Source organism: Grammomys surdaster, unplaced genomic scaffold, assembly GCF_004785775.1.
Source record: "Grammomys surdaster isolate TR1022 unplaced genomic scaffold, NIH_TR_1.0 125630, whole genome shotgun sequence".
Taxonomy (NCBI): domain Eukaryota; kingdom Metazoa; phylum Chordata; class Mammalia; order Rodentia; family Muridae; genus Grammomys; species Grammomys surdaster.
Genome location: NW_021620469.1, coordinates 1128901 through 1146854, shown reverse-complemented (window position 1 = coordinate 1146854; position 17954 = coordinate 1128901). Strand labels below are relative to the sequence as shown.

General features: G+C 42.9%; 1 protein-coding gene and 1 pseudogene across 1 annotated transcript; one reads left to right on the top strand and one right to left on the bottom strand.

Moving 5' to 3' along the window:
• LOC114638808 overlaps positions 1–17954 on the top strand; it is a 141081-nt pseudogene that overhangs the window by 11363 nt on the left and 111764 nt on the right.
• Positions 8993–11679, bottom strand: LOC114638788 (mast cell protease 4-like). The gene is made up of 5 exons (XM_028787379.1): positions 11614–11679; positions 10716–10866; positions 10066–10201; positions 9628–9882; positions 8993–9229 (listed from the first exon to the last, which is right to left on the bottom strand). The coding sequence occupies exons 1-5, from the start codon at positions 11666–11668 to the stop codon at positions 9083–9085; spliced, it is 744 nt and encodes a 247-aa protein (XP_028643212.1). The 5' UTR covers positions 11669–11679; the 3' UTR covers positions 8993–9082.

The following is a 17954-nucleotide window of genomic DNA, read 5'->3' as shown; positions in this document are numbered from 1 at the left end:
TGCTAATTTTCAGCCTTCACTGTATAAGCAAGGCTGCCCCTGACAGAGATCAACATGAAGACCCAGCTATACCATTCTTGAGCATATACCCAAAATACGCCCCACCATACCACAGGGGCACATGTTCTGCTATGTTCATAGCAGCCTTATCTGTGATAGCCAGAACCTGGAATCAACCCAGATGTCCCACAACAGAAGAATAGATACAAAAAATGTGTTTCAGTTATACAATTGAATACTATTTAGATATTAAGATTAAGGACATGCTGAGTGTTGCAGATAAATGGAGGGAACTAGAAAATATCTTCCTTATTGAGGTAACTCAGACCCAAAAGACATGCATGGTATGTAGTTACTAATAATTGGGTATTCGCCAAAAAAATTACAGAATTCCCAGGATATAATTCACAGAACTAAAGAAAATTATCAAGCAGAAGAGCCCAAGTGAGGATGCTTCAATCCCACTTGGGAGTGAGAAGAAAGCAATCACAGAAGGCAGAGGGAGGGAAGGACCTGGGTAGGAGAGGGGAGGGGAAGGGGTAAAGGAGAACATGTTCAGGTATGGTGGGGGACACAAGAGAAGCCCTGAGGGCCAGCAGAATGAATGAAAATATGAAACCTCGGAGGGTGGGAGGTGGGGGACCCTCTAGAAAGTACCAGAGAGCTAGGAGGTGAGAAACTCTCAGGAATCAAACATAGTGACCTTAGAGGAAATGCCCAACAGTGGGGAGAGGGAACTTGTAGAGTCCACCTCCAGTAGAAAGAGTGGAGGCATGGGGTTGCCATCCCTTAGTCAAAAACTCATATTCAAAATTTTTCCTGTCTAAAGAACTGCAGGAACAAAAATGGAGAGACTGATGGCAAGTAGGTCCAGTGATGGATCCAAATTGGGATCCACCTAAAGCAGTGGCTCCAAGGCCTGGTGCTATTACTGATGCTATAGTGTGCTTACAGACAGGAGCCTAGCATAGCTGCACTCTGGGAGGCCCATCAAAGTGCTGACTGAGACAGACTCAGATACTTGCACCCAACCATTGAACTGAAGGCAGGGACCCCTGTGGTTGTGGTTGAATTAGGAAAGGTTGGAAGAAGCTTAGGAGGAATGTGACCTCATAAGAGCACCAGCAATCTCAACTAACCAGGACTCTCAATATCCCTGACACAGAGCCACTGAGCTGGTCTAGCCCCCCAACACATATACAGCAGAGAACTCCCTGGTCTGGCCTCAGACAGATGTGCCTAACCTGGGAGAGACTTGATGGCCCTGGAGTAGGGAGGCCTTGTAGGGTCCACGGTGAGGGTGTGACAGGTGGGGCCATCCTCATGGAGAGAGGGGGGAGGAGGAATGGGATGATTAACTGTGGGAAGGCAGACTGGAAAGGGAAGAGGGAGTAATGACTGGACTGTAATAAACGAAGGGGAGTAATGACTGGACTGTAATAAAGTAATAAAAAAAGAAAAAAAAAAGAATAAAATACAGAGAGGTAGGGCAGACAAAAACTTGTCAACAGCCATGGAAACAGAGAGAAGAATAAAGCTTTCTTTCAAATAATCCCGACTGGAACTTGAGTTTTTCAAGTCCCCACTTTCTTTTTGTTATTTTTATTTTCATGTGTATGTCTATATATGTGCATGTGTGTAGTGGGAAGTATTTGAAAAAAATGGCAGCTCAGCTAGGATAGCTACCTGGCCAGTGCCATGTTCCCATTCTATGTTCCTATACTAATAGAGTCACAGGTGCCAGCCTGGAAGTGCTGGCCCTGGCTTCAAGAGACATTAGCATGGCTGCTGTCTCTGCCAGTCAGCTCTGTGGAGTCTATGGCTCTAAGCAGGCTCTTGTGCTAACTCTGCCACCCTCATAGAGCTCAGTTCAACCACAGGCGATATCCGCCATGCCCGCAGTACCTGGTAGAATGAAGACTCTTAATGCGTAAAGATTATCCAATGGATTTATATATCAGCAAATACACAATACACAGGATGCTCACACAATTAGAATTCTTACCCAATATCTAACCTTTTGACATGAATAACTAACCGAGACTCCTAGTGACAAGCACATCTGCCTCCATCTTGCTTCTCCTCCTTTCTCCTCCTCCTCTTCCCCTTCCTCTTTCCTTCCTCCTCCCAACTCTCAGCTCTACCTACATCCTCTACTGCCCTATTACCGAGCTCCACTGCAAGTACAATGGGCAGGAAAAATTCCTGTCACACATGTGTGTGAAAGTTTACATGTGAGACTGTACATGGATGTACATGTGTGCACACATGTGTGTGCTGGTTCTGCAGGTGAAAACCAGATATCAACCTCAGTATTGCTCGTAAGGGGTCACTCACCTTGAATTTTTCAAGGAAAAACTGGTCTCACTGGTCTGGCACTTGTCAGGTAGACTAGGTAGTTTCTCTCTCTCTCTCCCTCTACCTCTCTCTCTCTCGTGTCTCTGTCACTGTCTCTTTGTCTCTGTTTCTCTCTGTCTTTCGCTGTCTCTCTCTGTCTCTCTGTCTCTCTGTCTCTCTGTGTCTCTGTCTCTGTCTCTGTCTCTCTCTGTCTCTCTCTCTCTCTCTCTCTCTCCTGCCACTACATGATGCCTTTGTGTTTGTTTGATTGGTTCCTTGAGTTTCTGAAGATGAGGTCCTCAGGTTTGCACAGAAAGCATATTGCCAACCTCCCCTGCACACCTCACCAGGACTCCAGCTGGCTTTTTAAGCCTTGAGCTGATCAGACTGTACTGGAGACCTGTACAAATACATTTACAAATAAATGTCCAAATATGGAGGCCACCATCTCCTGATGTTCTTCCCAAGCCACCAATACCTAGTTCCTGAGTCCTGTAACCCTTCAGATAAGGGAACAATGATATCTCAGTTCAGCATCTTATTTCAAATACAGATAAGAAGTACTAATGTTTAGATCTTATCATGTTGTCCTGGAGAGATGGCTCAATGGTTAAGGACACTAGATGCTCTTGCAGAGGACAAGAGTTTGATTTCAAGCACCAACCCATCAGGCAACCATTTATATCTCCAAATGCAGGTGATTTGGTGCCCTCTTCTGACTGCCACATAAAATAATAAAATAGTTAATTGTTTTAACTTTAATACTTTTCCAATGGCTATCAATTGATATGAAAGAAATTCACTAAGGATTTTTCTTGAATAAATAAGTTGTTAATGTGAATGTATTGCCAGACTATATTTTATTTGTTTGACATGAAATATGCTTCGTGATGTAATAGTAATATCACTGTAACTTTAATTGGATAAGTGTACTTGCTAGTGGTCATTCTCAAATAGTTTTGGTGACCATTAGGAGTACAGCTCGGTTGACAGAATTGTCTTCTATGCATGTAGTCCTGGGTTAGACCCCTAGCACCATAGAAGCAGCATGGTGACACATGCCTGTAATCATTGCACTGAGGTGGAGAGAGGAAAATCAAAAATTCAAGACAATTTTGGAGTACAAAAAATTGTCTCAAAAAACTGACTCAGATAAAAGTAGTCACATTTGTATTTGGATAATAAGAAAAAGTGACTTTTTCTATATTCTGTTGTCAAGAATTAGTAACAACATTCTTCAATAGGTAGTGTTACCTGTAGTGAATCAGATTATAGTGTCTAACAAATAAAATGACTGAAACCATTTGGAAGTTAAATGTCTAAGGAACATCCCAGTTAGTAATAGGCCAAGACCCCTATATGCTACCAAAAAAATCTGAATTCTAAATGAATTTTGCAGTTTTACTACCATGCAAAGTAGTGAGTGTATATAAGTCACGTGGGACTTTTTGAAAGAGATACAATATGTACTCTACTGGTCTTACTTCTTAGATAAAGCAGATAAACATCTACCAACAGATATTCTAAAGTAAGAAGATTTTAAAACCTTCCCCCCCCCTTACTTTTTGCAAGTTCAGTGCATGTTTTGGTTCTATCTGTTGTATTGTATTATGATAAAAATCTGATTCATTCTAAGAGACTGGGAGCTTTACTAGTCTTTACAATCAATTTAATGATACACTTTGAAGTCACTAAGACTTAAGACTGCTGTCCTACTGTGTGTGCTCATACTGCTGGTTTAACCTGCCATTCAGAGAATAATGTAACAACCAAGCCTACTTGCCTTGGGTTTCCCATGTAATCAGCTGTCAGACTCTAAGCTGTTACTTCCTTGCCTTGAACCAGACCCATGCATGTGTATCATTTACTGAAAGCAACAATCACACAGGTTGAAAGGGATCTTCTCAAGTGAATATCCACCATAAATGGTGAGCATATTTGGGTATATTGGTTGATGAACTTTTATGGTTGTTGTCTGACTCAGTTGGAGTCAGTGATTCAATCCCTTGCACATTTCTGTTAAGGATGTCTGTAGAGTATCCCATTCCTTCCCTGTGTGATCCTTTCTGTGTTGTTCAGTACATATAGAGGAAAGCCCTTTGTGAAGGACAGACACACAGACATACTGGCACAGATACAAACAGGACAGATTCATAAGTCAGCCTCTGTCAGGCACAAACCAGACTCATACAACAGACACAGAGAACTGAACACATGGTAGTGTGATGTAGAGAATGTAACTGTGACTAATTCTTAGTTAAATGACTCCAAGGGAAATGTTTTTATTTCTTTTCTTAATGCAGCGCTGATGCATAATTGGTGATTTGGAGTTAATCACTGTGATGGTTATTCCTGGTTAGCAACTTGACTACATGTGGGCTTAACTTAAGCCAAAGAGGTTGGGTGTTTCTTCAAAGAACTTTTTTCTCAACTAAACTCCTTGTAATGTGAAGACCCATCTTTAATCCATATCTGTCGAACTGGGAAGATCCACCATTAATCTGGACCACTCCTTTTGGTGGCAGCCTATACAGGGGACATGGAAAAAAGAAGTGTTTTCTCTCTTCTTGTTTCTTTCTCTCCCCTCTCCTTCCTCTTTGTCTCCCCCTCCCCTAATGCTCTACTCTCCCTCCCCTCTATGCTCTCTTCCCTTTATTATCCCTCCCCTCTACTCATTCCCCCTTTACTCTCTATCCCCCCTTTACTCTCTCTACCCCTCTAATCTCCCCTCTCTATTCTTTTTCTCCTCTCTACTCTCCCCTGCTCTATTCTCCTCCTCTACTCTTCCCCTTTTACTCTTCCCCCTCTACTCTTCCCTCTCTCCCCTCTTTACCCTTTCTCCCCTCTGTTCACTCTCTGGCTCTGTCAGCCCTCACTCTCTGGCAAATAAATCCCTTCACACACAGTAAACCCTAAGTCTTCAGGAAATTAGCATACACTGACGACCAGCTGAGATTTCTAGCCAGTGAACAACTATTGGATTATATGAACTAAACAACTATTGGATTCTTGAACTTTCTGTTTGTAGACAGCCATTGTTGGATTAGCTAGACCACAGGCTGTGAGCTACCTGTCTTAGTCAGAATTTCTATTCCTTCACAAACATCATGACAAAGAAGCAAGTTTAGGAGGAAAGGTTTTAGTCCACTTACACTTCCACATTGCTGTTCATCACCAAAGGAAGTCAGGACAGAAACTCACACATGACAAGAACTTGGAGGCAGGAGCTGATGCAGAGGCCACAGAAGTATGCTGCTTACTGGATTGCTTCCTCTGGCTTGCTCAGCTTGCTTTCTTCTAGAACCCAGGATGACCAACCCACCCAAATGGGCTGGGTCCTCCCCTTGATCACTAATTGAGAAAATGCCTTACAGCTGGATCTCATGGAGGCATTTCCTCAAGGGAGGCTCCTTTCTCTGTAATAACTTCAGCTTGTGTCAAGTTCACACACAAAACCAGCCAGTACACTACCCTAATAAGTTCTATCAGTTCTGATCCTCTAGAGAACCCTGACAAATACAATCACTGATAGTTTAATCTGTCTTGACCCTCTAGATCTCTAGTTCTTCCCAGATCTACTCCACTTCCTTTCTGACCAAATTTTGAGGGATTTTTTCCAGAAGAAAATTTGTGCAGCCCGAATATTCTTGGGGTTGTGGCTTTCCACTGGAGTGTGCTCATCTTCTGAAGGGCTGCGTACAAGGAGTTTCAAAGAGCAAAATATTCACTGTGTGACTTTCCCTTACAGGTTTTTACCTATGGGGTGAACTGTTTCCTAAGTAAAACATAATTAAAATAGAACATAATTAAAGATAGGATTTATTTGCCAGAGAGATTGAAGGCAGGCAGCGAGAGAGAGAGAGAGAGAGAGGGGGGGGGAGGGGGAGGGGGAGGGAGGGAGGGAAGGAGGGAGAGAGGGAGAGAGAGAGAGAAACACTTCCTTCTCATGTAGCTCAGGTTGGTGGTAAACTCCCTATGCAGCCAAGGATGATCTTCTGGTCCTCTCTTCTCTGCCTATAAAGTCCTAGAATTGCAGGAGTTTGCTACCACCTCCCACTTAATAAAACTGTATTTTATAACTAAAACTCACTGAGAGATTTTAGATGTTAATATACAAAGTATCTAAGATAATTAAAATATTAATTAGCTTGATTTGGTCATGCTTTCTGTAAATGTAAAGCAAGAAAAAAATCATGTTGTGTGTTATAATTAAATGCATATTTCATTTGTCCAGTTAAAAATGTGATGAAAGGAATCTAATATAAGCAGTCTGGTACTAGAACCCCTCAGCCACCAACAGTGTCATTTGCGAACTATTTTGATACAAAGTCATATTTCTTCCTTCCTAAAAGTGTTTTTAGACCTATCAAAAATTTTAGGTATAAAATAATTGATAAAAACATTCCTTGGATGGCAGTAGAACAGAAGGGGTCAGGTGGTAAAATCTGCTGCAGGATAGTAATGACCCTGGCTCACCAGAGACTGGATTCTCCTCATTGTAAGGATTTTTGTTTCTGAATATAAATCTCCTTTCCTCATTGTTTAGCACTTAGAGCTGATCATCCCTCTCAAATGCAATTACTGTGATCTAAAGACTTACCTGTATTCTCTGATTTCTGGGTTGGTTTCCACATTTGCAAAGCTTGAGTGGGCATCTGCTGACCTCTGGATGCTTTCTTCATCTGCTGTTGGCTGAGCTGATCTTCCCTTTGGACACACTCAGTGTGTATCTGCTGGTAATAGTGCACTGAGAGGCTTTATTAAGCTAAGCTGCCCAGCAGTGCTACTGTACAAACCATGGGAAAAACTTTCTTATCTGCATGTTTCCTTTGCTGACTTTGTGAGACCATTACTGTTCTCTTGTTTCCAGAGTGCACCGGGCCTGCTCCTCCTGTGTATAATCCACCATGTATAAGAGTGAACACTATGATGTGGATCAGGCTCTTGTCTTGATTTTGGAGTCTTTGGGTTACCAATTGCTCCTTTGACACCAGGGGACCATGTGATGGGGTTTGCTCTGTAGAGGTGACCTTTCTGGAAGCCATTCATTCAGCCTATATCCTCAGCTGAGCTCTCAGGAATCTCCCCCTGCTCTCCTATTGCTGTGGGCCAGGCTGCAGTGTGGGGCAATCACTCTCTGCTCACCTCCAATTGCCCAGGTTCATGGAGGAAGACTGTCCCAAGTACATGTCCTTCTTAGAGTATGGGCCAAAGAGGCAGTGTGCCCTCAGCTGCAGGTTAGTAGTATTTGTATCTCCTAAGAAAAGACACAGCTATTGACTCTGCTTTGTGTTTCGCATTTTGAGCCTTTTGTGTAAGCTGAGGGTGGTGGAGGGTGGTTGGGATCCCAGCATGAGGGAGGCTGAGGCAGAAGGATCATGAGTTGGAAGTCAGTCTGATCCACATGGTGAGAATGTGCTCAAACCACTCCAATCCAAGACAAAATGAGAAAAGATACTGTGACTCAGTTGTACAACTGTAAACAAAATTTAGAAAAAAATTAATGATGGTCAATGGTCACCCAGGACACAATAAACCAACATGGATTCTCTATGGTTTAAAGATCTTTTTAGGTTGTTTAATCCTGTATATGCTCCCTGCCAACATAGAGTTAGAGTAGAACTTATAGGCAGTCTTGTATTTGATAGCTATCTTTACATATCTATTGAACATTGCTGAAGCTGGAAACCCAGACATAAGTCTTACAGGCTGTGAGGGGGCATGAGGTCCTGAGTCCTTGTCTGCAGATGTTACTGGCAGCAGGTTTTCATGGTACAGTAGTCAGAAGGCCACACTCATCATATTAGCCCTCTTTGGGGAGTATCTGACCTCATGAAGGTCTCTTCTATTAAGAGTCCACAGTACCCTGCAGCTAATGTGTCTTTTCCCTTGACTAAAGACAATGGGTATATTGCCTTGCAAGAGGGGAGCACTTAGAAGTTCAACTAACCCTGATGTTCTTCTGAAAGGCTGTTACATTTGGGTGGCAAAGAAGCAGGCCTAGAGCCACCATGGGAAGTACTAATTCATGCTAAGTACTAGAGGGTCTCCTGCCAATGATGACAACTTCTGCCCTGTGTTTCTATCCAGAAAGTGCTGATGCTCTCCTGTGGTGCCTGCTGCAGCCACAGTCATGGTCCAAGGACTTCTGAGGGCAGGCTCTCCTCTAGCTTTAGGTGCATTATTGAGAGCTCAGATGGAGACAGCAGCATGAGTGTTGAGGATACAAGCTGTCAACAGCTATGTCTGACCATGATGGGGAATTTCCTATGATGTGTGGAAAGACACATTGGCTATGGCATGGGGTTGGTGGGCAGAAGAGCTGAGAGACATGGAAGGAGAGAAAGGACAGTGGAGGAGAAGAACAGAACAGTGCACACTACTCTGGATATAAAATCTTACTGTACACACCCATGTGTGTTAGATAATATTGAGTCATCCACAGTGTCCCACCTGTGCCAGGAAGTCAGTACTCAAGATTGTTAACATGGCAGGATAGTAGCTCAAATCAAATCTTCATTATGCTTAGAGAGAGGCTGAGTGTTTAGAGCACAGACAGGAGTCACGCAGGTGCATGAGGTTATTTCTTTATTGGGGAGCATTACAGGGAACAATCCATCATCACAGACTGGTGTGTCTTTGAGATTCTCTTGGGGACAGGCTGGGGAAAGGCTGTGTTGAACTCAATAGGTACCAGATGAACTCACTCTTGGAGACTCTGACTCAGGCTGGTCAGGCTTTTCAGCTACTTGCCCTTTAAGACAGTATTAATCCAGAGCATGTATGAGGAGATTCGAGTGAAGACTGAAGGGGGCTTTTGAACTGGAAGAGTATTGTAAGATGCAATACCGTAGGCCACACCAGCACACACTAGAGGTCCCCCAGAGTCTCCCTATAGGTGAGAAAAATAAGAATATGAGCAAAGATTGCTTTCCCCCAGCTTCTAATGACCCACCATAGCTACTATCAGATTGGAGTAAGAAGTCCTGGTTCACTATTATTCCTAAATTAGGGATTTAATGACTAATCCCCCTCCTCCCTGACCTTAACCCATTGCTAACATGACTACCTTTACTCTCTTCCTGTCTCATGTCTAGCCTCATGGGAAGGTTGCAGGAAAGGTGTGGGCACAGGGAAATGAGACAGAGAAGTAGAATTTCACTTCCCAAATTCTCAGGGCTAGAAGCCTAAGAACACAGGCATTAGTTAGTGTCATGGAGAGCTGTTTGGCACACTTCCTCCACTGATGCTGTTTCTTGATGTGGTGAGGAAAAGCAGATGTGTACTCACCAGGTATATGGATTTTAATGTTGTGGGACTTCCCACGCAGACATGGAAGTTATCATCATAATTCGGATAGTATTTACAGGTATCTTTATCCATGATTCTCAGTTTCACCTCCCTCAGGGTATCTGATGGAGGTTTATTCACTCCAGTGCGCCCCCAGCCAGCTACCCAGCACATTTTCCCAGGCATGATAATGTCAGAGGGACCAGGCAGGGGAATTACATCCACAGCAGGAGTTAACTCTGTTTTGTTTTGAAGCTGTTGGAAGAAGAAGAGAAGAGGTGTCAAAGCAGTAAAAATGCTTGGACACCGGTCCTTTCCCATTGGGAATTCAGGAGTGGGTTCTGAGGAAATGATTTGGACAGGAAAGAATTTGAAGACTTGATCCAGGTGGAGAGTTAAGGATGGGAGACTTAAGAAAGATGGGAAAAATCATGGCACCTTCAGTAACATGATGTCATGGAGATTGGAATTGGAATCGTAGTTTGGATGAATGATTTGTTTTTCAGCTTTTATGTTCTGCTGTGTGGATTCTCTCTTGCTCACATCATGAGCTCCAAGGGTGACAGTGATTTCTCTGTTGAAAAATAAAAGAAGCAGTGAAACATTCTGGCCTTAGGAAGAGTCCTTCTGAGAAAAGCATTAAGGTCTATCTTCTCTATCCAAGTGCAGAGAGGGTAGACTAAAGATGGAGCTCCCATGACCATAGCCTTCCTAGAAGGACTTGGCTCATAAAAACACAGGGCTGAGAACTCTCAGTACTTGGACTGAAACCATGGCTTTACCCATGGCTTTGCCCATGGCTGATGGGCACTCTACATTGACTTATACCCCAGTCCATATCTGAGTACTTGTGACAGAACAAGGCAAAAGCTGTAATTTTTCTCTTGACTAGAGCCCTGCTTTAAGCTCTGACCTCTGAAAATGGAGACCACACATGAATGGCCCAGTGAGTGGCCTTGTGCTCCCTTTATCCTCTCAGTGTAAGGAGAGGCCATCTGGAAATGAGCAGGGCTCAGAGCCTTCCTCAGGCCTCTCCTGTTTTGTGACTCAGTCTCCTACATTTCCTCACAGGAAGAGAAGCCTCTTACCTTCCTTTACAGTGTGCTGCAGTCATCACAAATTGGCGGGTTATGAGAAATCCACCACAAGTGGCTGTGTAACCTTCTTCAAGTCTGATCTCCAAATGGGCCATGTAAGGGCGGGAGTGTGGACTAGACGCAACACCACCAATAATCTCCTCTGGAACAAAGAACCCCCATTCCTAGTCACAAACTTGTGGAACACCCCAACACAGCCCTAGCCAGGGATTAAGGGGTAAAGCTGAGCAACTGCTCCAAGCCCACCCCACATTGCATGGGGTTCAGGGCTCATCCACATGTCCTTTGGTCTATTTTTCTCATAAACCCTCCCTGTCCACCATCATCCTTCATTCATCCAATGTCCATTCATGTTCCTGATTTTCTACTTCATCAGACATTTCTCCACACCCTCATCCTGTCTTCTTGAACACTAAGGAAAGGGTAGAAAAGAGCTGCCTGTCAGAACAGAGAGTAATTTGATAAAACATTTGAAAGGGGAAATAGTTTTTCATTCTTCCTTAACCTGCAGATTTCTCTTGGAATTCTTCTAGTCTTGATCCAGGTAGCAACCCCTGGATAAAGCTTCTAGCTCTTAGATTTGTGCAATTTGAACTTCCAGCCCTCTTTTTCAACTTCAGCTTTACAGTAGGGTCCTATGATGTTTTTATATTTTGTCACTTTTAGATGATTGAGGTCTCACTCAATAGATGTCACTGCAAGTAGTCACAGGAAGTAGTTGTGTCTTTGGTGCCCTATTTATCCTGTGCTAGAGCTGGGGCTCAGCTAACTTCTCAGGTAAACCAAGTCAGGAGTAGATCTTAGGTACAGCCTGACTGGGCACAATGCAAGCAAGTGTCAGTGCTGGAAGCCACATGCCACACCTCTAGGAATGTGGATGGTTGCTTACCTCCTTCAGTGTTGACTGGTAGAACAGCCACCAGGAAGACCAGGAGCAGGAACATCCTCTTCAGGGTCTGACCAGGTCTCAGTTGGTCACTTTGTCACTTCTCACAACTTTTAAACAATCAGGTGAGGAAAGAGGCCCAGAGCCAGAGATCTCTAATTTCCTGTGTGATAATTAATATCTGAGTTCTTGCCACATCTGTGTGGTGAATGTACAGGAAACACACTGTCATCAGTTGCTGGTGAGCATGATCATATTCCTCACTGGAATGCTGTATGATGAGAAGGGTAGAAGAACCTACTGAGTCCTTCCACACTAGGCAGAGGGCAAGTCCCCTCTCCTGTCAATGCTCAGAGAACTGCAGTAGGATGCCTCCTGTCTTGAGTTTGTGATCAGGTAATTAATCTCCTTTAAAAATTCACATCTCTACATCCCACACTACTCTCTATGAGGAGGGTTTTTTTTTTTTTCACAAGGACTTTTGGTTTCAGATTTATGCCAGGTCATCTATTAACACCCTGAGATCTTTGACACTCTGGAGGATAGGATGAAGAGTAAAGATTTAGGATGTTGACAACAGTGTCAGTAGATAAGAAAATGACTGAATGGGAGCTTTTTATGAAGGGTTTGACAGGCAAATGCTCAGAGTCCGATGCTGTAAAGACACTGATGTCCTTATCATCTTGACATCTCAAAGATCTCAAATATTTTGTCACCTAAGTAGTTAGTGGCACAAAAGTAGAGACAAAGAGAAAGAAAGCTGTGCTGTTGGTGCTAAGTCTCAGCATTGTTGTGTCCCTCACTGTCAAGTCAATCTTGTCCCCAGAGAAGACTGCCAGTGATTCAGGCAAAGCTCTTTACTGCTCACTCCTCTGTCTTTGCTCAGCAATCAGCTGTGGTTCATCTTGCAGTTCTGTATATCCAGCTACCTGGGTGATGTCAGCTTTTGAAAATAAAACTCAATTGCATTTCTTCTTAGAATGCCAGTGTCAACCTGACAGAGAGACTACTGTTTCCCACAATCTTGTCATTTTGTACAGACACAAGGAGACTTCTGTTGTAAGCTGCATGTAGTCCTCATGCTCACTTTGCATCTGTCACACCAAAGTTGGAATATTCAAACACATTATCATTTGCATTTCCCTCTCAGGGGATACTACAGGGATTATTGTTATTATTTTATTACTCTGTTAATTTACTTGTATCCTCTTCCTGTCAATTTGCAAATGATGAACACATTAGGGAATGATGGAGTAATGTGTAACTATTAAATATCAGTGTGATACCATATATCTGCTAAAACAAAATCCATAAGGCTATACACCAAGAAAATAAAGACGCTAGATTATGATGTTACTCCCACAGCCTGATTATCATGTGAATGCATCTGGCCCTGTGCTGTCACAATTTCTACTGCTGATTTCTTGTATCTTGATAGTGCTATCACATTTTCCTTGTAGTTAAACATCTTTTGAGTCACTGGAACAGGCTACTGGGCTAGCCTTCTGCCTCACACATGGCTCACAGACCTGTATCTCAGGGCTTCCTGGGAACCAGTTCACAGTGTCAGACAGACACAGTTTGAGTGCCCCTCCTGCTTTCAAAATTTACTGTTGTTCTGACCAAGGGCTGGGAGTCTGTGCATGTGTTTTGATACCATGTGGGGAAGGAAGTTTGTTTGCTCATGTGAGGATTTCACTGATAAATGTGTAACTACCTTTGGACTTTGTGAGTAGAAAGAAGGGAAACAAATGGGGATGAATTTTTAATGGGATAGTGTATGTAGATCTACCATGACATCTGGAAGGTAATGACAGAAGAGCCAGAAAAGATGCATGAAAGCAATGGGTAGAAAATTCTCATGTTTGATGGAAAAAAGAATCATCTAGGTACTCTCATGGAGCCAGTGGACTGTATGTAGGATGAACTTAGACAAGGGTCCAGGCCAAGCAAGCTCATCTCCTTGTGTCTTGGCTTGCTCTCTCTTTTTCTGCTCAGTCCTCTCTTCAGATAGTACCTCTGGGTCCCTATCACCCATGACTTCTGTGTCTATGCTAAGATCACAGAAGAACAAGGGGCTTCTGCTAGGCTTCTGATAACTACACTTGGAACCTCTCTTCCTGGGCTTGGAAAGCTGAGAACCCATGGTGAAAAGGAGTCCTTGGCAGTACTTTACCTGAACAGGGGATGGTGCTGCCCACTCTCTCTAGGCAACACCTTATTCCATTAAAAATTACCCACTATATTCATAGCAGCCTTATTTACAATAGCGAGAAGCTAAAAAGAACCAGATGTTCTTCAACAGAGGTCTGAATAAAAAAAGTGGTACGGACAGACTTCGGAGACTTCCGGTTTGGGACCGAGCCTAGAGAGGGTCGCAGGCAGCAGCTCCGTACCCAACCACAGAAAACCAAGAAAAACAGGGACTCCCAGGAGCTTGAACTCACGCAGCGTCCCAGGTAAGGAAAAAGCAGCACTCACCCCAAACAGGGAGCAACTGGGACCCACTGGGACCCAGGAATTCGCTCCTGGCCTGGAGCGGGCTCCATCCGGTCTGGGCCCGAGCACTCGCGGATCCCGGGAGGCAGCTCTGCACCCAATCTCGCAGACTCCAGAGGAAGCGGGGCTCGCAGGACCTCTGTGCCAAGCAGGGTCTTGGGCTAGGAGGTGGCAGTGCTTGCTCCCGAACAGGGAGTGGCTAGGACCCACTGGGACCCAGGAGTTCACTCCAGGGCCCGGAGCATGGGTTCCTTCCGGTCTGTGCCAGAGCAGATCCCGGGAGTCAGCTCTGCACCCAATCTCACAGAACCTAGAGGGAGCGGGGCTCTCCGTGGCTCAAGCTAGCTCAAGCAGTTGCTTAGGCTAGGAGGTGGCAGTGCTCGCCCCCAATCAGGGAGCAACTGGGACCCACTGGGACCCACTGGGACTCATTGGGATCCAGGAATCCGCTCCTGACCCGGAGCCCCGGCCCCTTCCGGTTCCCACCTGAGCACCGAGCACATCTTGGGCCTCATCTCTAACTCAAGCAGCAAAACCCATCCCAAACAGTTCTGACACAACCTAGATAATAGGAAAGACAGGCCCCAGTCAGAGACAGCACTGATAGCACAAAGGTGATCCAGATGGCGAAAGGCAAGCGCAAGAACACAAGTACCAGCAACCCAAGGTACTTGCCATTATCAGAACCTAGTTCTCCCACATTAGAAAGTCCTGAACTCCCCATATCACCAGGAAAACAAGAACCAGATCTAAAATCATTTCTAATGATGATGCTAGAGGACTACAAGAAGGAAGTAAATAACACTATCAAAAAACTTGAGGAGAACACAGGAAAACAGGATGAAGTCCTTAAAGAAACACAAAAATCCTTTAAGGAATTACAAGAAAACACAAACAAACAGATGAAGGAATTGAACAAAACCATCCAGGACATAAAAATGGAAGTGGAAACAATAAAGAAATCACAAAGGGAGACTATCCTGGAGATAGAAAACCTAAAAAAGAAATCAGGAGTCATAGACACAAGCATCACCAACAGAATACAAGAGATAGAAGAAAGAATCTCAGGTGCAGAAGATACCTTAGAAAACATTGACACAACTATCAAAGAAAATGCAAAATGCAAAAAGTTGCTATCTCAAAATATCCAGGAAATCCAGGACGCAATGAGAAGACCAAACCTAAGGATAATAGGTATAGATGAGAGTGAAGATTCCCAACTTAAAGGGCCAGTAAATATCTTCAACAAAATTATTGAGGAAAACTTCCCTAACCTAAGGAATGAGATGCCCATAATCACACAAGAAGCCTACAGAACGCCAAACAGACTAGATCAAAAAAGAAATACCTCCCGTCACATAATAATCAAGACTCAAAATGTACAAAACAAAGACAGAATTTTAAAAGCAGTAAGGGAAAAAGGCCAAATAACATATAAAGGCAAACCTATCAGAATTACACCTGACTTCTCACCAGATACTATAAAAGCCAGAAGATCCTGGACAAATATCATACAAACCCTAAGAGAACATAAATGCCAGCCCAAGATACTTTACCCAGCAAAACTCTCAATTACCATAGACGGAGAAACTAAGATATTCCATGACAAAACTGAATTTACACAGTATCTTCCCACAAATCCAGCTTTACAAAGGATAATAGCAGGAAAGCTCCAATACAAGGAGGGCAATCATACCCCAGAAAGAGCAAGAAAATAATCCTTTTCCATCAAACCCAAAAGAAGATAACCACACAAACGATGTCTCCACTATTAGCAAAAATGACAGGAAGCAAGAACACCCTCTCCTTAATATCTTTTAACATCAATGGACTCAATTCCCCAATAAAAAGGCATAGGCTAACGGACTGGATACGCAAACAGGACCCAGCTTTTTGCTGCTTACAGGAAACCCACCTCAGTGACAAAGACAGACACTACCTTAGAGTAAAAGGTTGGAAAACAATTTTTCAAGCAAATGGCACTAAGAAACAAGCGGGAGTAGCCATTCTAATATCGAATAAAATCAACTTTCAACTTAAAACTATCAAAAAGGATAAGGAAGGGCATTTCATACTTGTCAAAGTAAAAGTCAACCAACATGAACTCTCAATTCTGAATATCTATGCGCCAAATACAAGAGCATCGAATTTCATAGAAGAAACCTTCCTAAAGCTCAAAACACACATTGCACCCCACATAATAATACTGGGAGACTTCAACACCCCACTCTCAGCAATGGATAAATCATGGAAACAGAAACTAAATAGAGATACAGTAAAACTAACAGAAGTTATGAACCAAATGGACTTAACAGATATCTATAGAACATTTCACCCTAAAGCAAAAGAATATACCTTTTTCTCAGCACCTCATGGTACCTTCTCCAAAATAGACCATATAATTGGGCACAAGACAGGCCTCAACAGATATAAGAAAATTGAAATAATTCCCTGCATCCTATCAGATCACCATGGTCTAAGGCTGGTCTTCAAAAATGACAAAGAGAATGGAAAGCCCACATTTACATGGAAACTGAACAACACCCTACTCCTTGATAATCAGGTAAGGGAAGAAATAAAGAAAGAAATTAAAAACTTTTTAGAATTTAATGAAAATGATGACACATCATACCAAAATTTATGGGATACAATGAAAGCAGTGCTAAGAGGAAAATTCATAGCTCTAAGTGCCTACAAAAAGAAACTGGAGGGAGCATACACTAACAGCTTGACAGAGCACCTGAAAGACCTAGAACAAAAAGAAGCTAATACACCCAAGAGGAGTAGAAGGCAGGAAATAATTAAACTCAGGGCTGAAATCAACCAAATTGAAACAAAAAGAACTATCCAAAGAATCAATAAAACCAGGAGCTGGTTCTTTGAGAAAATCAACAAGATAGATAAACCCTTAGCTAGACTAATCAGAGGGCAGAGAGACAGTATCCAAATTAATAAAATCAGAACTCAAAAGGGGGACATAACAACAGAAACTGAGGAAATTAAAAAAATCATCAGATCCTACTACAAAAGCTTATATTCAACAAAATTGGAAAATTTGGATGAAATGGACAATTTCTTAGACAAATACCAGTTGCCAATGTTAAATCAGGACCAGGTAAACCATCTAAACAGTCCCATAACCCCAAAAGAAATAGAAGCAGTCATTAAAAGTCTCCCTACAAAGAAAAGCCCGGGACCAGACGCTTTTAGTGCAGAATTCTATCAGACCTTCAAGGAAGACCTAATCCCAATTCTTTTCAAACTATTCCACAAAATAGAAACAGAAGGTACACTACCCAACTCATTCTTTGAAGCCACAATTACACTCATACCTAAGCCACACAAAGACCCAACAAAGAAAGAGAACTTCGGGCCAATCTCCCTTATGAACATTGATGCAAAATTACTCAATAAAATTCTAGCGAACCGAATTCAAGAACACATCAAAACAATTATCCATCACGATCAAGTTGGCTTCATCCCAGGAATGCAGGGTTGGTTCAATATTCGGAAATCCATCAATGTAATCCATTATATAAACAAACTCAAAGAAAAAAACCACATGATCATCTCACTAGATGCTGAGAAAGCATTTGACAAAAATTCAACACCCCTTCATGATAAAAGTCTTGGAAAGGTCAGGAATTCAAGGTCCATACCTAAACATAGTAAAAGCAATTTACAGCAAACCAGTAGCCAGCATTAAACTAAATGGAGAGAAACTTGAAGCAATCCCACTAAAATCAGGGACTAGGCAAGGCTGCCCACTCTCCCCCTACTTATTTAATATAGTATTGGAAGTCCTAGCCAGAGCAATTAGGCAACACAAGGAGGTCAAAGGGATA

Excerpts from the sequence above, each read along its gene's own strand:
- LOC114638788 (XM_028787379.1), bottom strand. The coding sequence starts at position 11,668 with ATGTTCCTGCTCCTGGTCTTCCTGGTGGCTGTTCTACCAGTCAACACT. Across the intron at positions 10,202-10,715 it reads GCAGCACACTGTAAAGGAAG|AGAAATCACTGTCACCCTTG; the intron begins GTAAGAGGCTTC and ends ATTTTTCAACAG. Across the intron at positions 9,230-9,627 it reads CATTAAAATCCATATACCTG|GGAGACTCTGGGGGACCTCT; the intron begins GTGAGTACACAT and ends TCTCACCTATAG.